This window comes from Haliotis asinina, chromosome 4 (genome assembly GCF_037392515.1).
Source record: "Haliotis asinina isolate JCU_RB_2024 chromosome 4, JCU_Hal_asi_v2, whole genome shotgun sequence".
Lineage (NCBI taxonomy): Eukaryota > Metazoa > Mollusca > Gastropoda > Lepetellida > Haliotidae > Haliotis > Haliotis asinina.
The window spans coordinates 80,270,228-80,294,000 of record NC_090283.1 but is presented as its reverse complement, the minus strand read 5'-3'; the positions used below and the strand labels follow the sequence as shown (position 1 = coordinate 80,294,000).

Sequence of the window (23,773 nt, the reverse complement as noted above, 5' to 3'; positions counted from 1 at the left end):
CCAGCATCATGATTGATTCAAACGCCCAAACAAAACAGCGAAGTGCAGCCTAGTGAAGTCGGTCTTCCACATAATCTAGACTGTGGTGTTTGGGCGTTTGAATCAAACATCACCACCCCGGTTTTTCGCTTTCTTGACAATGTTTTATTTCACTCAGACTCAACGAATTTTGAATCAGTTGATTCACATGTTATAACATGTCCTTTAAAATACCCATTAATCACACACAAAAATGACCTCACCGGTTTAAGGTAACATATGACCACCAAATTGTAAAGAGTTTCCACACTTTCTGTTTGTAGTATATATTTATATATTTATTTATTTATAGTATATATTTATTCGTCTTCGGTACACCACGGGAAACTTGTTCCGCTAGCTGTTTTGCAGTCGATGTTCGATTTCTAGACATACATGGACGTATTCTCGTTGGAAGGCACTACGCTCAGACGCGAATGTTACCACGGTCAAAAGCCGTTGTGTCGATGTTCAACGGGCCTACATGATGACCAAACGTGCACATGCCAAGCGGTTACTTCGTCACAACAGTAAGATCGACACATCAAAGGTCGACACAACAGTGTTTGACTGCACTTGCTCTGATTTTATTAAATGCGGTCAACATATTGCCGTGGAATACCATATGTCATCTCCAGGGTCTCTTTGGGTACACTGTCCAGGGTCCTGAAGTGTGTCGACACCGTCTCCCACGACAGCTCTTTAAGCTTTGGCACATGATACGGGATTCTCCATCTGAACATGCGCGACGACCTGACTCCACCGTCCGTTACGCCACCATACACGTATAGATGATACGAAGGGGAGACAACCGCACGATGAAAATACAACTTCTCGGGAAGAACGACAGGTACTCGGCACCACTGAAAAGATTCTAGGGAAATTTTCCATATGTCCCTGAGCCCCACATGCGGCACCGTGTCCATGTAAAACCGTCCCCCACAGATATATACCCAACTTCCAATCTGCACCAAGCCGAAACTGCATCTAGCGGCGGGGTAACCATGCAATGGATCACGGGCTGTTCTGATTTCCTCCCACCTGTTTGGAGTCACGTCGTAGGCAAATATGCTTTTGAGCTCTTCTGTAAAATGGAGCCGCCCTCCTCCGAAAACGAATATCCTCGAAAAGAGAATAATAATGATAAGTCAGAGTGTATGTATTGTTTACATGTTGTTCCAATAAAATCACAACGAACTGCAAAAAATATCAGATCTAAGCCAGACCTGTGACACATACTGTGAACAATATTACACGCCGTACAGTGACTGGCCATGGCTAAGCTCACCCGCGCCCGAATCATCCATACATTTTAGTCATCCATAACCTCGTAAGTTGTGGATATATATTCCCGGGTTCAGTGGGGTCTGGTCCAACTCAAAGTCCATGAACCACATTATTTTATATAGTGCCAAGCCCTCTCCACAATGCTAAAGCCCCAAATGAAGCAAGTCTAGATTTCCCGATTTCCTCAAGTCCTGAATCAATGGTCTCGCTACCCTCCACTACCGAAACAAAATGGTTCTGTAGACACGATTGCTTTACTTGCTTACTACTTATTTGCATAAGGGAGTGAGCGAGTATTTCCCTTAATGACAGCCCCTGCTGAAGGTGCCCGAAGATGCATACCACGTGACACTGGGGTCCACAACCATATATGTATTGTATAAGATTATGGTCTATCTGATTAGCTGATTACAGTTTAGGCCAGTCAGTAACGGGAAAGACATTGAAATGCCCCAGTGAGGTCTGGCTGTATGAGTTTTCTCCTCCTCCTATCAAACCAAGACACTACTTTATTTCAAAAACATGACGAAGGGACGAGATTTCTGAGCAAACAATACACTTCAAAAGCTACAAAAATATCTCTTGACATCAAAAACATCAAAGACCCTGGTCATAAATTATTATACTCAAAAGGAATTAAAAGAAAACTTCATAAGAACCTCTGTTCTAATACGGCCCTTTCGTGGTGCGGTTTCGTGATTAGTTGCAGTCAGATTTAGTTGTGCAATCGGCGACGTTGTTTCATTCGCAAGGCCGCGGTGAAGTATGCTTCTGGAAAACTAGGACCTCTTCTAAGTTGCGATGCGCAAACGTTTCTTCTAAACAGAAATCAGTCATGTAATAGCGGATCAAACGCATCTCAATCGCCCACGTTGACAATGGACAAGCTAGCCATTAAATGACTTGTGTGTAACGTCAGCACAAGTCCCAAGCAGAGAACGGATATTCGTTGCCCCATATTTGGCTGTATTAGTCAAGCTGGAGCTAAATATAAGTCGATGTAACATGTGTTCTGATTGGATATAAACAAAGGACATAATTCGTGCTGCGATTTTTTGCCGTAATGGGATTTTACACTAACCGGGAAATATGGCCGTATTAGAACCGAGTTTCGTAGGAAGATATGACATGTAACATCTGCGGGAAGAAAATGATAAAAAATGAGAATCCAGACATTTCTTCGTGCCAAAACTCCTCTATCTACTTCGCGAAAGATCTTGCGTTGAGTGAGTGAGTTTAACGTGATCTGGTGGTCAGGCTCGCTGACCTGGTTGACAGATGTCATCGTTTCCCATTTGCGCAGATACATAGCTGGTGATCACTGGATTGTCTGGCCCAGACTTCATTATTTACAGACCGTCGCCATATAGCTGGAATATTGCTGAGTGCGACGTAAAGCTACACTCACTCACTCTTGCAAGAAGCATGTGTTACTGAAGGCCAATGTAACCGGGATCTTCACCAGTGCTCTTGCGCAGCCAGAGGACTTTTGACAAGAAGGTATCTGAACTCATCTTACATCTTCATTACTCATACACCTGAAGAAATCACGTGTATACAAACAGGTTCAGCAACTTAAAGCTACAATTGTTGTTTCAGTTGATCGCACGGGCCACTCCCTCGTGCCCAGTTACCGACATGTCGAGGAACAGTGCTGGATGATCAGTTTCACAACACAAAAGCATCTCTGGTGACAGACATGCCTATGTGCCCATAAACTGTTCACATGTACCTGTACATAACTGCACTGGCTTCTAGATACAAGGGATGTAACTGAGTCAAAGCTTGACCTGAATAACGTCACGTACGTTATGGTCCTAACGAAAGCATTCATTCTGATAAAATGCGGCCAAGAAACGGACATCGGAGACACACAACATCGCGATTTCAGAACAAAGTACAGATACTCTCCCCCAATGTGTTAATGTTTTGATCCAGGTGATCTAGTGATTTGATACAAGTCCCATCTTATTACAATCCACATCTTGTCAATACATCAGATCGTGATATCAAAAGGTGTCAGTGACTGGGTTAACAAAATGGACGCACCTCGTAATACCTCTTGGTTTTGTTGTGTTGTGTTTTGTTATTTACGCCACACTCAGTACGAAATACCTACAAGTGGTGCTTGTAGGTAAGACCCTCGATATTGCAGGAATATTGGTAAAAGCGGCATAAAATCCATCTCACACAAACTCCTCCTACTCAATGATTTATCTTACATGTTTATATCGGCGTGCGATACCTGGTCACTCTACCTCTAACGATCGCTGGATCGGGGATTTGCTTGATCGCGTATGGTTCGTCGCTCATAACATCAATCACTAGGCTGGCTCACAACATCAACCACTAGGCTGGTTCGTACTGACACGATTACTTACAGGCCCTCGTCTAACAGCTGCACTCTGTGGACTGTTAAACAACAAAACGTGTCATAACTGGGTTTCAATATCAATTGTATTGTCAGCCAACTGTCAGCGCCGTTCTTAAGATCAACTAATATTATGCACCAGCGGACTCTCGGGACGAATGAGATACCTGTCGAGCATATCGTGTCAAGCACCTCTGTTCGCATGCTGTTTAAATCAAAGGAAATGAGTGGGTGAGTGTAGTTTTACACCTCTTGTAACAATATTCCAGCAATATCACGGTAAGGTACACCAGAAATGGACTCACACATTGTACCCATGAAGGGAATTGAACAGAGCCTTCGACGAGGCGGGCGAACGCTTCAACAAACAGGCTACCCCATAGGAAATGAAGTGTAATAACTGCAATAAAATAAACCCGAAGTACCTTCCTCTGTATAAGGCCACCTCCTGTTTATACCGCCCCGAGGGAATATCGCCCGACGGGGATAGCTTCTCCCAAATTAATGTCCGACAGTTGAGACGGTGAAGATCGTTGACAGCCTCGTCATAAAATCCAACCGCGCCCCCAAACGTGTATAAACTATCTTCGTGGAATATGAGACTTTGTCCGTAGGCTCTCGGGGGCATGTTGTCACCTAGATCTAAACAGTTATATACATTTGGGTTAGTTTCCAGGACATACCAACAACTCGGGTGTTGAAGTCTGAGATTACACTCGCACACTTTGACGGTATTACTCATCATCTCGCCGAAAGGAAATCCCGTGCCCCCGTACACAAACAACTTCCTCCCTCTCAACACCATGCACGAGCTGGCGCACGTGTCTGGCACTCCCGAGGATGTTAAATTTGACCATTTCCAGGTGGCGAAGTTGAATTTCCATAATTCCACGAGCACACACGCAGATTCGATGTTTTCGCGCAAGCATCCACGTGGATTATACCCGCCAAATACATAAATATCGGCATCATCGGCCACCATGGAATGGCCGCTGCGACCAATTGGGTGACATCCTGTCTTAGTTCCGTTGCACCCGCAACTTAACTCTTTAAACTTCCCCACACGCCGTCCTGACATGTTCCCAGAGAGGTGGCAGTTTAGAGTTACCCACCCTTTGTGTAGTCATGAATTGCGCCCCTTTGATGGCGCTGACAATATATTTTACGGGCGCTTTTTCAATTAAGCATGTCCAGTCATGCCACTACAATCAGCAGAGAGCTAGCTCTCTTTTGAACGTGTTACTGAAGACGATGTGTATTAAATATACAGACATCAAGTGCACTGGTCATTAGAAAACAAAATTTAAACGGCGTGGTATCAGTTTACAAAATCTGTTTGAATGGTGGGCGGTAGCACTCGAATGTTTACCCACACAATCTGTTGAGTCATCTGCAAAGAGGCCAGTAGGCTGTCTTCCACTTACTTGGACATTTTTTTATTTAACGGTTGTGTCAGGAGGTAGTTTTGTGAACGGTATCAACTGTCTGACTCAATCACCAGCCCAGTGAGGTCTCACGATGTCCTAATGCACGTCTATGGGGACACACGAGTCATCTTCTAGGTTGCTCGGGGATACCTCGCAACGACGAGTGCTGATTGTGATGTCAATTAACATACGTGTGAGAGCAGACGACAGTATCTCGCTATTGTTCAGGTCAAGCCCTACGCGACTGGTATTTAGTGGGGTCAATGTGTTTAACGATGTCGAAATATCTTGTTAACTACACACCCCCTAGTTGGGCTCAACATCTCAAGAATCTGCCGAAATATAAAGTGGAGGTGAGTGTCTGTCATAATTCATTTTACATATCTCGGGTAGATCCCAACTTCGCTCCAATGCGTAGCTACGTACTGCTCCGTTTTAGCTATAGCACATCTGTAGGCCGCGGTGACGCACGGTTTCAAACCTCTGTGCAACAACGACATCCACGAACGGCTACACCTCATTACGCGATGTTGTTACTATTTTGGGCGATCATTAGAATTGACCTCTTCTATTAATACAGGTTCCCAACTTTTCACAAAATACACTGAAGTCGTGTGTATTAAGATAAATGTGTTGCATTACTCAGGGTATGAAGTCCACATTAGGGCTCCTTGACACCACCGTGGAGTGACTCGTTATCTGCTGATTAAATCTACATGTAGGTGATAATTACTGATTGATACTGACTGATTATTCGCAGTAATGAACTTGGAGTGGAGAAATCCTCTCAACCAATCACTGACATGCGTTTTCTTTCTAACCACTGTCAAACTACCTAACCCGGTAGGCACCTACTTTCGCAGTCTCAGATGTATATTATTTAGATAGTAACAATTGAATCAGTTTAAATTGAAGAGAAGCCCAACGCACAGGTATTCAGAACATGGGGAAATCTAGACTTGCTTCACTTAGGGCTCAGGCGTTGGAGTGAGGACTAGGCAGAAGAGAAAACCATGTGATTAAGGGACTCCTACGTAGGACTATGTATCTCCTGTTGGAGATGCTCGATATATTTTAATATTAATTAATCTGAAATGGTCAACTTAGTTTCCCCAGACACGCAAACCATTTCCTTTTGACTGTTTCAGTCACAGTTATGTGTTATATTTACCATTGGAATCCACTATCATGTGTTTCATTTACTCTAAGAGTCTACTGTTTCCTTCACCATTAGACTCTTGTGTTCAACTACACTTCCCATCAAAGGTTTAGGCTCACTAGTGTAAATGTAGTCGCATGCTTCAATCAACAGTTCTAAACTAGATTTTGCAAAATATTCCATACTGTTTAAAGGTACTGTACACACATGAACTGATGTATAACAAAACAAACGCGTAACGTTGACAAGATTATTGTCGTGCGTTCAACAAATGATTCAACTCGGTGAAAAATGGCAAATTCTTATCAAAACTTTATACCAAAACGCAGCAGTTCACATGCACGATATTTGCACATGCTTTTCAGCAATTTGATGAATCATCCTCGTGCAATTAATCTGCATAAGGTTTGCAGTTGTTTCCCCCAAGGTGGTGGAGAAATTCATCTTTGTTGTAACCACGTATACATATATAACATATAGTGGGTGTTTTAAGTGAGTCTAGACTTTTGATGGGTAGTATACTTGTTGCATATTACTTTCATGTGTTGGACCGACTGTTGTACTTTACTCCCTCGCGTTCAGGTTGCCCTATTTTTACGCGTTGCAGTTACATTTTCCTACTGTGCGCTGGATATTTCAGAGGTCGTTGCACATTAGTCATAATCTGCGTGCACAGACTTGTCTATCGGTAGCAATCCAATACATATATCCTTATACTTATACAAGCAACTATCATGACAATCTTTTGCCTTCTTTTAATTCCATATTGCTCATTGCTATCGCCGCATTCAACACTTTTCCATTCGAGTCAATCACCTTGTAAACGATTACGAAAAAACAAACCGCAAACGAGCATTATATCTGATCCAACCTAGCCTCATATGAAGACAAGAAAAACTTTCGGAGGACGTGTCATGACGAGAATTTCATGTCGGAAACTGTAAACCCCGCCCCCCCCCTCCTCTATGTCTGTGCGTGCGTTAGTGCGTGTGTGTATAACCATAACTGCAATTAGATCAAGGTCCACGTCACCCAAACGTAACACACACACACACGCACGTGTGCGCGCACACACACACACACACACACACACGTACACGTACACGTACACGTATACGTACACGTACGTGTGTGTGTCATAAATATGCATTGACGTGCATTTCTACTATCTAACGTCCTGCATAACCAAACATTTCTCAATAACCACACTTCATATAATCCGAACCTTTAAAAGGATATATACTCTTCAAAATAAGTAGGGGAACCTGAACTTTCAGTTTGGATAGGAACTGTAAACGTTAACAAACGTTTCAAGGACAGACATCTTATGAACGCACCACCATTTCCCTCTATTATCACCCCTAAACACAACGCATGATGTGCACGTGCACAACGTAGTAGCCCCATACACGTGCATGTGGTCCATTCTTGATTTTGACGTTTTCAAGAAGGTCGAGAAATCAATTAGAACATTAAATTTGACACTCATCTTGCATCACACATTTGCTAGTGTTTGTTTCTAGTGTTTGTTTTGTTTTGGTTTTTTAAAATGAAAATCGTATGCATGTAAATTACATACCATCCACCCATCATTTTCCAAAATACATTCCAAATAACTATGGTTGTTAGGAAGTGCAAATGGCGATGCACCCTCAAAACATTCAATAATATCATATCAACATTGATTGACTTCGATTAATCTCCTATATATGTTTAATCGTAAATAAAAAAACATGAAGATCCCCTACTTTTTTTAAAGAGTATATTAAGTAATACGTGGCAGATAGTATGTCCTACGTAGGAGATACTAAGTCCTACGTAGGAGATACTAAGTCCTAGGTAGGAGATAGTGACACCAAAAGAGATTTTCACCGTGACCCTAATACGCTTCCGTATTACAGTGCAGGGAGGGCTAGGCTGTAGGTGAAATAATGTGATTCACGGACTTGAGACAGACTACAATGCAGGGAGGGTTAGGCTGTAGGGGAAATAATGTGGTTCAAAGACTTGAGACAGACTACAGTGCAGGGAGGACTAGGCTGTAGGGAAATAATGTGGTTCACAGACTTGAGACAGACTACAGTGCAGGGAGGGCTAGGCTGATGGGGAAATAATGTGGTTCAAAGACTTGAGACAGACTACAGTGCAGGGAGGGCTTGGCTGTAGGGGAAATAATGTGGTTCATGGACTTGAGACAGACTACAGTGCAGGGAGGGCTTGGCTGTAGGGGAAATAATGTGGTTCACGGACTTGAGACAGACTACAGTGCAGGGAGGGCTAGGCAGTAGGGAAAATAATGTGGCTGAGGTATTGGTAGACAGACTACACATTTCACGGCGTGCTTTTCACCGGTCGAAACATGACGCGTAATGATTCAACATAACCCACAATTACACAGCGAACGGCGATGTTCGCTGACTACACCTATAACGAAAATAGAATACGATGTTCCCATTGTCCCACGTGACATATGGTAAATGTAAGTTTAACTGAAATAATACAGAGAAGTTGTTAAACCGTCTTCAAGATGTCTAATTTTCTTTCATTCTGCTATGGTAACGTGTGAGTTAGCATGAGGGCAACAGCACGCCAGTTAGCCCTCAACGAGGGCAATGCAACAGCACGTCATTTAACCCTGAACGAGGATTATCAATAATGATTTCTGTTGGTTTTCTGCTTGTGATTAATTATCGGTAACTCCGTCACATCTAACACAGTCTAACGCAACCGTATTATTCAAACTCCGTGGCAGGTGACAGAATGGGTATAATGTTTGTATGCTAATATATATATACCGTAAACATTCGTTATACAAAATGATTTGCGACTGATCACAAACATATTTTCATCTGTGACGTCACCTGGGATTTCTGAATGTTCTTCCCATGGAGATATTACATTGCCGTGGTATTTTTTGTGTTCACTGTGAACCAAACTATACCAAGACGAAGATTCTGTATTGTAGCGGGATATGCTTTGGTAGTATCATATATATATATATACGGACAGACGGCTGTCTCTATCGGCATTTGTTATGGGAATGGAATAATAAATATTAAATCATATAACTGTTAATGCACGGTTGATTTCAGCTTGCGATGGAGAACACCCCCATACACGAATGGAATCTTCCAGGGATGCCCGATGACTTCAGTCTTCACATCAAGCGACTTGACATGACGGGCAGTTCATTGTCAGGAAATAAGGTACTATAGCTTCCGATCAATCTCCACTACATCCTGGGTGCATTTACGGCTCTGAAAAGTTGTGATTGATACGCTCGACTTCCCAGCCTAGACGCCTGATTGGATGACAAGCCAACCAAGAAAGGTAACAGAATCCGTAGATGCATCCAGGGTGGAGATCTATTGCAACGTATACCATGGAGATGTCGAAGATGAAAGGTAGGAGAGGGTGGGAGGCGTTATCAGGAAATTAAACAACTATCTTCAGAAAGGTAGAGTTGGTGCTTATGTCCAAGTGACAAATGTTTTTGAAATATGACTCACTTATTGTTTCCTAAGCGTGTTATCGTAAAGAATGTAGTCATTGCGATTCAGGTACCCGTATTGCGATACGTATTGCCATATATTGGGAACTTAGGTGTTTAACAGTGCGTGGCACAAACTGTGTGTAGCAGTCCTATTTACTACAGTACAAGTCCCTAAACATATATGTCAGGATTTTGGTAACAGCAATCTCAAAATGAGGTTGCATAGTCTGGAATTCTGTTGCCCTTTTTATACAGTTGTACAACAGTATGCCCCTTTGTCATTGAATAATGCAGGAAACATTTGTTGTGAATTGAGCCATAAAGATAACATAAAAACATATGTTCTTGGTCTTTACCCGTTATCCTGGTTCTCACAAGATATGGCAATACGCACCGCTTGAAAAGCGTTTCGTGATATTCCGGTATACCGGTAACACAGTGCAGCCACACTCGGATTATTCGCAGACCGCCGCCATATGGCTGGAATATTGCTGAGGTGCCTGTCTGGTTGTTGTTTAACCCCCGTATACAGCAATATTCCAGTTATATGGCGGCGGTCTGTGAATAATCGAGTCTAGACCTGACAATCCGATGATCAGGAATGATAATGTTATTCGTTTCATTCCAGTGTAGTACTGCTCGGAAACGCTCATTTGTAACCTTGGATAACTCAAACTAATAGTAAGGCTGCACTATATATTTGTGCAATTTACTTGCCGACACACAACCCTAGTTAAAAGTCCCATGGTTTATTCCACCGGGTACCCATTTTCTGCTGGGTGAACAGAGTCAGTTAGAAACTCTCAGGCCTCAAGTTGTCAAACACAGTCACCCATCTCAAAACTCTCCGCCCCAACGTTGCCTAACTTCAGTTGCCTCGTGACATGAGCTCTCTGTACAGCGCCACACGTCAACACAGTACGACGACCACTTGTTTCATCAGGGTGGACACTGTCGTCATTTACTCATCGGTTTTCCACTTTTCACTGTCCAAAGTGCACCAATAACAGCTACAACGCTCATCTATGGCTACAAATGTCAGTACTGAGTTTCCGCTCATATCCCATGATGCAACAGGAATAGTTTTATTCACGCTGGGGTTTAACATAGTTTACTCACCCACTTTGGTAACAGTCACGTGTTTACAGTGACCACCAGATATTGTTCTTCCGTCCTCGCGTTCCGGCTCTATTTGACCTTTGGCCTTTCCTTATCTTCTTGACGTCACACACAAAGAACAACCCCGGGTACAGACAATAGCACAGAAAATTACCTGTTTTCAAACAAAATCGTATTTGCACACATGAAATACATGCCACGAACCCATTTTCAGAAATGTTTCAATTCTGAGGACTAAGACACCATTTTCTGTACGTTAAACACAATATCCCATCCTCTCGTCCTCTCGTACGACACAAATCATGCATACATTACGTGCGTGTACGCATCGTGGGAAACAAAAATGCTCCTGATTTTATTTTGAGTGTGCCCTTCTCAGTCATTGTTGCCACATTTCATGGGTGTATTTGATCAGGCAAGAAGTCCAAAACGTGCAGGGGTGAGATATAGGAAACACTTTATTCATATTATTCAGTGTGTGACTGTTTCAGTGTCAGTGGGTCCGTGCCTTCAGAATGGTCGGCGTCAAAGATATCGTGACGTAAAATCACATTTAACTCTGTCATTTTGTTTCAGGTCGGGAAAATAGAATTCCTCCTTGCAGACGCCATTTCCAAGGGATGCAAGCACGTGATCACATGCGGTGGGGTACCGTCCAATCACTGTCGAGCTTTGGCCTTAGCGTGCAGACAAGTTGGCCTTATTCCTCATTTGTTTTTAACAATGGTGAGCAAGGATAATTTGAGACCTTTGTTCCACCATAAAGTTAAGGTCGTTATTAAATATGCCAAGTACCCAAGGGCAGATAACTCTAACCACTCGCTGCCGACGACAACCGCAATATTTTGTACTTGGGCTTACTTCCCTCGAAACGAAGCCCTCGGGAGACCGAACCCAGTCATAGCGGGTGGAAGTGCACTCAAGTGTAACGACTGCTTCCGATTGGCTGATTCATAGTTTGTGTGAAACCCACAGACATAAAAACATGTAATGTGTACATGTGTATGTAATTACATAATGTGGCAGAGACAGGACTCGGGTGCATGAGCCATAAATCAATTTATTTACTCGTTTGTGTACACAACCAAGATTAGACTACTGCTCACGACCTCATACTCCGGGCATGCATACTGTTCAAGCTCCGCGAACCTATTCACTGCGCATGCGTATGGGCGTAGCACAGCACAGCTGTTCAAACCACATTTCCCCCCAGCGCTGGGACAAATTTAGTGAATCGTTTGAACTCCGATTTCGGGGCCTTTTTTCATCGCGTTTTTTTTTCAATTTTATAAGTTGAATTGGCATTTTTGATGATTTGTTTCGGTAAGTGTACACCGAAAGTTATCAGCATCTGCAAAGTTGTGTTTTACGTTGCATGTGACCTTTAAAGTAGACTTCATCACCCTCTCCTTTCATGGTTTGGTTCAGACTCCATTATTTGGAGACCGCCGCCGTATAGTTGGAATATTGCTGAGTGAGGCGTAAAAATATACTCACTCACTCTGTTTCTGTGTATGTAATTTCATTTTGACTAGGCTGATTTTGTGCTACGTAGCCAAGTGTTGGGCAGCATTATTTTCACTGACTGGTTTTACAGGGCCACTTTCATGTTGTTATGATAGAATATCAACAACGACAATTTTTAACAACGGATATTCACTCTAAGATGTTTTGCAACGTCTGAAATGATTGGTTCACAGACGTCTGAGGAAGTGGGTTGCCGTGGCAACGTCCTACTAGACCGTTTGTCTGGGGCTGACATCTACTTGATGCCGCCGGACTCTGATGATGAGAGGGATGTCCATCCGAAAATGGAAGCATTGGCTGAGAGAATTTTGTATGTTGCATTTTCAATAACTTTCATTTATGCTGGAACGCTGAACTCCCCTAGCCCCCATCCCGGGACACTAGTGATTGTGTCACGCCATATCTCCTACCATCCAGGATATCTTTGTAAGTTGTTAAATGACCCAGTTCCTTGTGCTGGGTTACGTCCCTTGAGTGTGGAAGGAACCTATTTCCTGGAATTCGAAACAGGTAACAATAAATTCTGGTACCCTAGGGACGCAGCCGAAATTTCGACTGCTTTGCATAACTCAACAACAGCGTTTAAATCAGCAAATCAGACCCCCAGTTGAGCCATTCACTCAAGCTGAAGATTTTCCGGTTGATCGATTTACCAGCCTGTTGCAATATGCATTGACTGCAGACAAAAAGTAAACACATCTATGGCCTCTCAAAAGCATTTGTAATTCTTGTAAACAGTGATGAAAAAATAGTATTTTTCTCTGCCCCACAGGTTGGAGAAAGGAGAGAAGTCATGTCTGGTTCCCAAGGGTGGTTCCAACCTAATAGGATTCTTTGGCTCCATGGCCATATATGACGAGCTGTCCAAGCAGGTGAGACGCTTGTATTGTTGAAAGTAATATTGCTTTACCAAGCATATGCCGTTCTCGTTCTTTGTCATCCAACTGGTTTCAACAGCTGTGCTGCGCTGCGTCCAAAACGCATGCGCAGTGAATAGGTTCGCGGAGCTTGAAACAGTATGCATGCCCAGCGTCTGAGGTCGTGAGCAGTAGTCTAATCTTGTACACAAACAAGTAAATAATCTATTCGTTACGTAAAACAACTTGCTGATTGTGATAAGCAGTCTTTGTCACAGAGAAAGCTCAGTGTCTGGTTTATTCACACCTATATGTCTGTTTGCCTGTCTGCTAAAGACAACATGCAATACACAGCTTCAATCATTGACCACGCGCAATTTGAACTTAACACCTATCAGACTATACGACATAAAGAAAATAAGTTGATTTATGACTCGTGCACCCGAGTCCCCTCTCTGCCACATTATGTGATTAGGCACGTGTGATACACATGACATGTTTTTTTATGTCTGTGGGTTGCAAACAAACTACATTCATTTTTTTCGGATGACTGGATCTGACGGAAACTGGTGCAGTTTCAAGTCCTGCTTTGTACTTGGACGAATGGCAGATTCCAGCCATGCAGTAGTTTACCATCTCTACTGAGATGCTTTTTGATTGGATCGATCGCGAATTCAGAGAACATGTATTTTCAAAACCCAACATCTCTACATACATTCTTCATGGATAACGACTTCTTTTAGTGTATATGATTTTGTTTGACAACAGTATATGAATCCATACTGAAACGACGCATCAAGTACACAAAAAGAAGTTGTTATCCATAAAGAATCTTACTTTCTTGTGACTGGCTATACGTCTAAAATGCCCATCAAACAGATCATCTTTCTGTACACACAATGAACCCTCAGCATATCAGCAAATGAAACAGCCAATCGGAAGCCGTCGTTACACTTGAGTGCATATCCACGCACTATGACTGGGTTCGGTCTCCCGAGGGCTTCTTTTCGGGGGAAGTAAGCCCAAGTACAATATATTGCACTTTTGAATCGCGATTGTACGCTTATAATTTTGTTTATTTGTGTTTTTAAAAGTATCAGTGTATATTATATGTCATGAATAAGTGATAAATGTGTTTTAATTATGTTTGATTTTTTGGTTGCATGTGACCTTTAAGTTGACCTTGAGAAGAGTTCTGTGCACATTTGTCTACCTGATTCCTGTACGATGCCATGTCTGATTGTATGAAGCTTGGATGTTTGTATTTTCCGGTTCAGGGCGCCCTCGACCGATTCGACGACGTCATGGTGGCTTCTGGCAGCACGGGGTCGGCGAGCGGCATCTGCGTAGCCAATTACCTTGCGGGTTCACCTTTAAGGTAACCGTATTATAGCTATAAAGTTTATGGTGATATCCACAGGTGTCGCCATCATACGGGGCCAGGGTGCCGTAGACGCGATCCACCCATGCAGACTAATATGTAACCATTGCTGTCCATACTGTCTGCAGAGTTCACGGCGTCTTGGTGCGACATGACCCCGAGTTTGCGCACGACCACGTGAACAGCACGCTACGACAGCTGGGTGTAGAGCACGTCAGGTCGGAGGACATCTTTAGCATCATTGACAGTTACCAGGGCGAGGGCTACTCCATCTCCAAGCAGGATGAACTGGGTAGGTGTGTGACGGCAACTCATCACTGGCTCGAAGTCTTCCTGGTGGGCGTGCGTGCATGCGACCGTGGATGTCAGGGCACTAGAATGTTGGCTTCAGAAATTCAAGCCAAATGTTTGGCTTAGTATATATCTCGCTTACAGAAAATCTGTAAAATAATTGTAAAAAATCATTCATACAAGCAGTCAGTGCGACACTGCTGGGTTTGATTATTGTGGAGGGTCTACATGATATAATTCAATGACGCACTTTTCCACATTTTTATTTGTCTGATAGTTCTGTTATTAAAGTTTTCGTCCCTTGTGTCCCCACCCCAAGCACACTGCCCTCAGACTCCCCATCGGCGCTGGGAGTTTGGTGCCTTCTGGTACACACCAGGCGTGTATTACAACACACCTATATGCCGTTTATTGATTGGCTGCCAATCGATGCACCGCGCTTACAAGCGAGTAACATTTCCTGTGATACCCGCTGGCAATGATGATCTGTGGGAATTCGGTTAGTACTTCGTGTTGGTAGTGTTTGGGTTGTTGCCTAACTCTGGTACTCCTTATTATGATCCAACGCCGGTGCTTCAAGCACTGCTAAATTAAACACCTGAAAAAAGCAAGGGTGTTTGATCGTGAGACACATGCGTTGTTCACTGGTCCCCCGGGATCCATAGATTGATGTATCCTCTATGTTTGTTTATGTTCATCAACCCATGTCCCCATCGTGACCAGTGAACAACCCAAAACATCAAGCGTCACCAGCTTGGACTGCGCCAGGGCTGACTTCTCTAGTCAGTCACATCTTGATGTGTCACACATAATAACAACGGGCTACGCTTGTATCCACGCACTTGTACATGTATAAAGAGCTACGACAAAATGAGAGAATATATATCAAATATTAATAGAGGATTAATAAGTTCGAATATACATCGTATGACCTGGAAAACAATTCATTGTATCCCACAGCCAATCAAATGATATCCCCCGCAACGCGTTTTGCGGGAGGGGGTATTATTTTGGACGAAGTCCGCGCGTCCATCCGTGCAAATTCGTCTTTTCGGGAGCAGAACCGTTCAGTATTTTTCCACCCAACTTGGCACATAGATAGGTGTGGTCACAGGGGTATATTGTTTTTATCCCCTATGATTAACATGTATTTCAAATTTAAACGACATCGGTGAAGATATGAATAGTTTAGAAATTTTTGCCTCGACCCTCATTACATAAATACACAAGGGCTAACACCTATCTTATCCTATCCTACAAACCTGATCGAAAACCTGATCGACAGCCACTTTATTTAAACGTTCAATCAAAACATTGTTTTGAGCGCATGTCATCCTTTTACCTTTCTGCACACTGTGTTCAATTGCTGTAACGTTTAGTCGTGTTTCACATATTCATGTAGATTAATAACTGCAGGGGAAATTGATGACTTTATGGTCATGATATATTTGAGACCGAGATTGTTGAGACAATTATATACATTTCACAAACTAGTTAATTTGCAATTTATGACGATTGACAATCGCTGCGTAGATAAATGAATTACTCATGTTTAATCGTTGTTATTGAATCGTCAGATTTCATCCTGGACGTGAGCAGTACGACTGGGGTGTTGCTCGACCCCACCTACACGGCCAAGGCAGCTTGGGGGGTGCTGCAGGAGATGAAAAAGAACCCCGGTCGCTTTAAGGGACGGAGGGTCCTCTTCATACATACAGGTATGCCGTGGTTTGAGAGCGTGGGGAGGAAGGGTATGTGTTTAGCAGGGAATGATGAAAGGTGTGATGGTTTGAAGCCACGTGTGAGTGAGTTACATTTAACGCCTCTTTGAACTGTTATATCACAGCTGAGCAGGGATTCGAACTCAAAAGAACAGGTTTGTGACACGCCCAAGGGATTTAACTCCGAACAGCGGTTGATAAACTTCATCGTACATCTTCATAAAAATTGTTCTTCAAAGTGTATCGGACATAGAGCTTATTACACGAGCAGATGTGTCATGCGAGTTATGCGAAACTAGTGTTCAATGTATGACTCACTTGCTTGTGAGTTATAATTTCTTTATCATCCATTCTGTTCTTGTACATTTGTGCAGGTAAACAAGTATGTTGACACTCTTTTGTTTGTGGAGAGATCTGTGTCAGTGAACTGAATATTTTGAACGTCCCTCCGATCCCTAAATAGTGGCCGTTGTCTGGTTGGTTAAATCTATTTAACCGTCTCGCGTTTGATTGGACGGACATTGGTCGCTCAAACGTGTAACGAAATACACTGAGACCAAGTTTACTTAGACTGCCACCTTTAACAATGCAAGTGGTACCACGTACTTCAGAGATCCGAATAACATTTGTGTAATTGAAACCGTTTTCTTAAAACTCATAAAATGGCCAGTTTCACACACTGTCGTTGTATTGTCACCAGGCCCATGATCATGTTTCAGGCGGGATGTTCGGGCTGTTTGATGGTCGAATGGACGACATGTTAGTCCGACATGGAGAGCTGACGAACAAAGTCAGAAAGTGCTCGAAAGACGGACCACTGCCAAACCCAGGACAGTAAATGGACCCCCACAGACTAGTAGTCCTCACTCTTCAGATCACACTACATCCCCAGACTTCCCTGAATACCGGTGGATGTATTTCCAGTAGTAGACCGATCCAGTCGGTCAGAAGAAACCGACACATGCGTCAATTTTGGTCAGTCAGCAGGGCGGGCGCGCTTTGTGGATATCGATGTCTCCGAAATGTTGTGCTTCGAATTATGACATTCACACTCGCTATATCTATTAAACATTGCTTCGATTTGATATGTACATTTAACACACCATTACCGTTAAGGCAAAGGATTTGAGGCTGATCAAGGAATGCGATAGGCCAAATGATCAATTAAAAATGTCGGCACCATCGTTCACGAAACCTAGGACTGCTCCAAGGAGAGAATCAGCAGGAATTTCCACACTTTGGCATATTTGCAAAATCATTACCAGGAATGCCTGACCAGCACGTGACCACACGGTAACCTCCTTTTTCATATTCTCTGGATGTGGAAATAATTTTTATGCGTTATACTAGCAATCACTTTCAGAATTACCTTATTAGTAAATATATCATACAAACCCAACCATATCTTGAAGCAAGAGCCAGTTTTAACAAACTAATTAACTTAACACCAATGGATTGTTCTTTCCTGCTTTGTGTTCATGAACTTAGTTCTGTCGTAAAAGCATATGGATCAGATGTGTCAATCAATTAAATAATCATTTCTAATTGATTAGATAAGGACAAAACTTTATTGATGAGCAACGTCTTTACTCAGGTCGAGCGTATCTTGTATCGTTGTCAAGCAAGCACGTAAGAGGCAGACAAGACTCTAATGTGTACATATATATATATATATATATATATGTGTGTGTGTGTGTGTGTGTGTGTGTGTGTGTAATGTATGTATGTATGTATGTATGTATGTATGTATGTACAGTAAATATTTAACGAAAACAACAGGACCTAACTGGGCAGCACAGTATCAACATGTGGAAATATACTACCGACAAGAAATAAGGGAACTAATGAAATAATAGCGAATTCGAAACCGCTTTAAATATCCACTAAATCAATTTTAGGCCTCAAGTTCAATATCTGGTGTGTTCACCATGTTGGGCAACACATTCACGGCATCTTGATGGCATGCTGTTAATCAATTTCCGGATGGTTGCCCGTGGTATTGCCCGCCATTCCTCTTGGAGAGCTGCACCAAGCTGGGCCAGGTTGGCGGGTCCTGGGTCCCTGGCGTACACCCTTCGACCAAGAACGTCCCAGAGATGTTCAATTGAGGACAGGTCTGGGGACTTAGAGGGCCAGTCCAATGTCTGGATACCTTCATGTCTGAGATAAGCGGAGACAATTCGGGCCCGATGTGGTCTGGCATTATCATCTTGGAATACAAAATTTCGGCCGATAACTCTAGCCAATGGAGCCACAACAGGACGCAATATTTGGTCAACGTATCGCTGACCAGTCATGACTCCGTTAATGATGACCAAATCTGATCGTCTGTCATGTGTAATCCCACCCCACACCATGACACTAACACCTCCATATCAATCATGGTCAAGAATTGCTGCTCTGGCATATCGCTCCCCGCTCCGACGCCAACAACGTTTTCTGCCATCTGTGAATCGTAGGCAAAACCTTGACTCATCAGAGAACACGGTGTAACGCCAGTGGCGCATAGCCCGTCCCTGATGCTGCCTAGCCCATGCCAATCTTTGGCGCTTATGGTGAGCTGAAAGGGAGACACCCTTATAAGGCCGTCTTGCTTTCAGACGAGCTTGATAGAGTCGGTTTTTAACGGTTGAGGTTGAAATGCGTCTTCCAGTGAGAGTGCGGAATTCTCTGTTGATGGCAGGGGCCGATTTAAACCTATCGCGTAGAGCAATTAACGTAATGAGACGATCCTGTCGTGGTGTCGTTGATTTTGATCTACCACGCCCAGGTCTCGTTGCAACCCCACCCGTTTGACGGTACTTATCCCACAGGCATGAAATTACACTTTTTGATTTACCCATTTGCCGGGCAACTTCACATAATGATGTCCTCCCCCCCCCCCCCATCATCCCCACAATTCTCCATTTTGTTGCTTCACCGAGATACTGCCTCGGAGGCATTTCTGTCAGTAAGTGTCAAACTCTACTGCATTAGTGATTGCACTTCTCCAGTACATTTACAGGAGTTAACTTCTGTATGCACGTGTAGGACGTGCTGGGCATGCATTATGCGAAATTCCATTGTCATTGGATGTTGCGTTTGGGAGATACGCCACGATAACGGACCCTGTCACAGTCAAAGTCATCTACATTCAATTTCTTGGTTCCCTTATTTTCTGTCGGTAGTATATAATAGACTGCATACAGAAGCCAATAGGGATGTACAAGACAGGAGAGTGTGGATAGGTTTATATTATAAGTTATCACATCGTGTCGAGGGAAATATTGGGTTTTATCAGTCCCTCGTAAGGTTGTATTAGAACCTTAATCGGTACTGATAAAACCCCGTATTTCCCGAGACACGATGTGATAACGCATTTATCTAGCTGAATGTTTTCACTCAATCAAAACAAAACAACACGCATCGAATCGACTTGCTGCCATGTTGACACCAGCTGATCGTTTGACCTCAATGCACCGCACGTTACTAAAGGCTTGTCGATGCACGCGTTTCTCACTTCGCGTCGTCACCGCGGCGTAGCGGGAGTATACGACTTTTATACTCCCGCTGGCGGATCGTGATGGATGTATATGGTATTTTATCAGAGTCACGTGGACCAATCAAAACTGGACATTCTTACAGAGGCTAGATAAAAGTTCTTAGGGTTGTTGATAGGTAGTATGGAAGTACAGGAGCAATGTGATGACAAGGGGTTACATGTAGAGGCCAGTGACATTAGTTGGCATACTGAGGCCAGTCTGTGATACAGGGCTTTAGAGTGGGACAAGTTACAAGCACTTAGCATTCGTTGATGAGTTCGTCATATGCTGACGGGATGAAGTAACCTTGATCTCTGTTGATCCGGGGTCGGTGTCGTTGTGATATGGATGGTTAATTTCCGTTTGGTGAAGTCGGGTTGGTTGGTGGACAAAAGTGTGTATTCGGTCCAGTTGATTTGGTGATTGGGGCTGGACTGAATATGTTCTGATACAGCTGATTTGTTGTCGGATTTATTTGTTGATGCCTGGTGCTCTTTCACTCTGGCGTTGATTGGCCTGGATGTTTCGCCGATATACGATTGTCCGCAATTACAATCACTTTTGTAGACAACACCTGTGTGAATAGATTTTCTGCTTTTGGAGTGGGTACGCCCGTTGGCCTGTAGAAGGTTGTTTAGAGTTTGTGGAGTGGAGAATGTGGTCACTATACTGGCGTGTTGCTTCATGAGTCTGCTTATCTGGTGTGAAATCTTGCCAGTGTAGGGGATGGAGATTGTTATCGGTGCTGGCTCTGTTCTTGTTCTTGGTGGCGTAGATGTTGCTGATAGGGTGGAGGCAATGGTCCTGTTGACCAATTCGGGTGGATAATCATTGAGGCCAGTGAACGCGTCTTTGAGATGGTTTAATTCCTCTTGGAGATTGGTAGAGCAGATGTTCTTGGCTCTCCTGCTGAGAGTGGATATTATGCCAGTCTTTACCTGTGGTGGATGGTTGGAGTGGTAGTTCACATATTGGTTGATGTGTGTCGGCTTGCGGTAAACGGTGGTCTGGAGTGTGTTGGTAGGGAGGCGGGTCACAATGACATCAAGGAATGGCAGCGCGTTATTGGTTTCAGGTTCCATAGTAAATTTAATGCGATGGTGTTGGCTGTTCAGGTGTTGTAGTAGCTGGTCTGTATCTTGGCCAGGGTGGAGGATGACAAATGTGTCGTCAGCCTTACGATGCCAACACATAGGTTTCACAGGTGAGGTCAGTAAGGCTTTCTCTTCCAGGTCCATGAGGTATATTTCGCTGAGAATAGGCGATAGTGACGAACCCATGGACAGTCCATGTATTTGCAGCCCAGGTGAAGTAGGTTGATTCAATGTAGGCTGAGGCTAGGTTGATCATGGAGTCAATAGTGAGGCTGGTGTCTAGGGGTTCATCAAGGTTGGTGAGTCTCTGTCGCGAGGCACGGAGGGCGTCTTCTCGTGGTACGTTTGTGAACAAGTCTACAACATCGTGACTGATGATGGGACCAGGATCAGATATTTCACAGAGTGTCTTGCAAAATGCACTAGGGTTCAAAATGAAAGGCTTGGCTGATTTTCTTAATGGGGCAAGTACTCGGGTGAGGTGTTGAGCAGTGTTATAAAATACTGTATCACGGGAACATATCAGGAGGCGAGTTTTGACAGGGTTCTTGTGGATTTTGACAGTTGCTCTGGCGTACGGAGGTTGGGGATGCGTTACTGAGAGTTTTCGATGTACGTTCACAGATATTTCATAATTATCAAACAGTTTCTTGAGACAGGTCTTCTGCTGTCGTTGAAGTTTTGCAGTGGGATCCTTATTGATCTTCTTGTAGGTGATTGGGTCCTGCAGCATGTTGTCCACCATGGAATGGAAGTGGGGCTGCTCTAACACAACTGTGGCCCCGTCTTTGTCCGCTAGTACAATGATGTCTGGATTTTGCTTGAGTTGCTTCATGGCCAGTCTGTCAGATTTGGTGAGGTTGTGCCTTCAGCATCATGTTGCTGATCTGGTGGCGGAGATAATCCACTTTTTCCCCAGAGGCCTGTTGTTGCAGCCCCTTCTCTATGTTGGAGATAAACAGATCTGCGTTGATCTTGAGTGGGGTGGAGGCAAATTTGAGTCCTTTGGCATTATATCGGTTTGTTGTGGGGTGAGCTGTTTCTTGCTAAGGTTCACCACAGTCTTCATGGTGGGAGAGGGTTTCTTCTTTCCGTAGATAGTGGAAGAGGTGATTTGTTGGAACTTCTCAATGTGTACGGACTTGGTGGAAGCGTCAAGTTTGTTGTTGGCAGTGGTCTGGGCAGTTCTTACTGTGGGGAATAACTCGGGGCTGAGGTAGGCACTAAGCGTTGACTGTTGTTCATGGATGGAGGTGATGGTGATGGCCTTCATTTTTCGGTGGTGTCTGATAGGTTCAGCCAGGAGTGGTTTGGACGCTTGTTGGATTATAGTTTTAGCTGCCGCCGACTGGATGGGTGAGCGCAGTTCTAGTCCTCTAGGAATGACTTGTTGGTCCCTACATCTCATCAGGAATGTCAGGTGATTGCTTGATAGGATGTGTTTCTTCTCAAGGCGGGTCAAGGAGTTTATGGTTTGGATTGCCACGTCTCCATGTAGACGTCGGATACCTTCTTTGAAAGACATGTTTAGAAGTTGGTGAATCAGATAAAGACAAAACTTTATGGATGAGCAACTTGTTTAATCAGCTGGAGCGACGTTTCGATACAGCTTCTTGTATCGTTGTCAAGCAAGTTAGAGGCAGATAAGACATGGAACATGTTACAAGCACTTAGCGTTCGTTGATGAGTCTGTCATATGCTGACTCTTAAAAATAGTAAGGGAACCTGAACTTCGAAATCTGGTAGAAAGAAAACCCATTGAGGAATGTTACAATGACATTCATCTTGTGTATGCAGCATTATTTCACGTTGTCACCACATGCAAATACAATGCATGAGAAGCACGTGCACAACGTGGAAGCCTCCTACACGTGCATGGGGTGTCATTATGAATCTTGACGCTTTTCAGGCAGGTCGATAAATCACTGTTGACCATTTTTTCCGATAAATTCCTTGTATCTGTGCATGATCAGGGTTTTCAGGGTCAAAGCACACACTACTGACTGAAAATTGTATGCCTGAAATTTTCATGTCATTCTCCTAACAAGAGGGATAACTGAACTAACAGCTTTGCATCACCAAATGGATTTCATTCAAGCATTCTCAAAACATTCATTATTATTGCAATCACATATACCCCCCAATTTCAACAATCGTACATTGAAAGTGCCGTTCCCCTACTTTCTTTGAAGAATATGTATACGAAGTAAACAGACTCGACACGATTGTCATCTAAATCACACAAGCGCCCATAAAATATTGAGATTGCTCTTTTGTTATCCACATCAGTGGGATGCCAAATCCTGTAGCCAGTAACACCACTGTTCCGTGCATTTTAACGTAATACAAGAATTCAGTGGAGTGATTCATAAGCATGTATACCAGGGTATCACTACCCGGTATTGCAGTGCCCTACTGTTACACGACAATGGGTAGGCCAGCGGTTCAGTCGTTCTCTTGCCACACAGAAGGCCCGGATTTCACTCCCAACTTAGGTGCAATGCGTG

At 43.5% G+C, this 23,773-nt stretch overlaps 4 protein-coding genes across 4 annotated transcripts; 1 reads left to right on the top strand and 3 right to left on the bottom strand.

Moving 5' to 3' along the window:
- Window positions 1–583: 583 nt before the first annotated feature.
- On the bottom strand, window positions 584–4,754 carry LOC137282759 (kelch domain-containing protein 10-like). The gene is made up of 2 exons (XM_067814546.1): window positions 4,102–4,754; window positions 584–1,140 (listed from the first exon to the last, which is right to left on the bottom strand). Exons 1-2 carry the CDS (start codon window positions 4,752–4,754, stop codon window positions 609–611), a joined length of 1,185 nt encoding a protein of 394 aa, XP_067670647.1. The 3' UTR covers window positions 584–608.
- Window positions 4,755–5,106: 352 nt separating this feature from the next.
- LOC137281963 (uncharacterized) lies at window positions 5,107–18,196 on the top strand. Its single transcript, XM_067813702.1, has 9 exons — window positions 5,107–5,456; window positions 9,355–9,468; window positions 11,451–11,600; window positions 12,575–12,711; window positions 13,174–13,273; window positions 14,536–14,636; window positions 14,768–14,931; window positions 16,508–16,648; window positions 17,371–18,196. Exons 1-9 carry the CDS (start codon window positions 5,367–5,369, stop codon window positions 17,487–17,489), a joined length of 1,116 nt encoding a protein of 371 aa, XP_067669803.1. The 5' UTR covers window positions 5,107–5,366; the 3' UTR covers window positions 17,490–18,196.
- Window positions 18,197–20,453: 2,257 nt separating this feature from the next.
- On the bottom strand, window positions 20,454–21,254 carry LOC137281183 (uncharacterized). Its single transcript, XM_067812304.1, has one exon. The coding sequence runs from the start codon at window positions 21,252–21,254 to the stop codon at window positions 20,454–20,456; it is 801 nt and encodes a 266-aa protein (XP_067668405.1).
- Window positions 21,255–22,209: 955 nt separating this feature from the next.
- Window positions 22,210–22,791, bottom strand: LOC137281182 (uncharacterized). Its single transcript, XM_067812302.1, has one exon. It carries the CDS (start codon window positions 22,789–22,791, stop codon window positions 22,210–22,212), a length of 582 nt encoding a protein of 193 aa, XP_067668403.1.
- Between the last annotated feature and the right edge of the window lie 982 nt (window positions 22,792–23,773).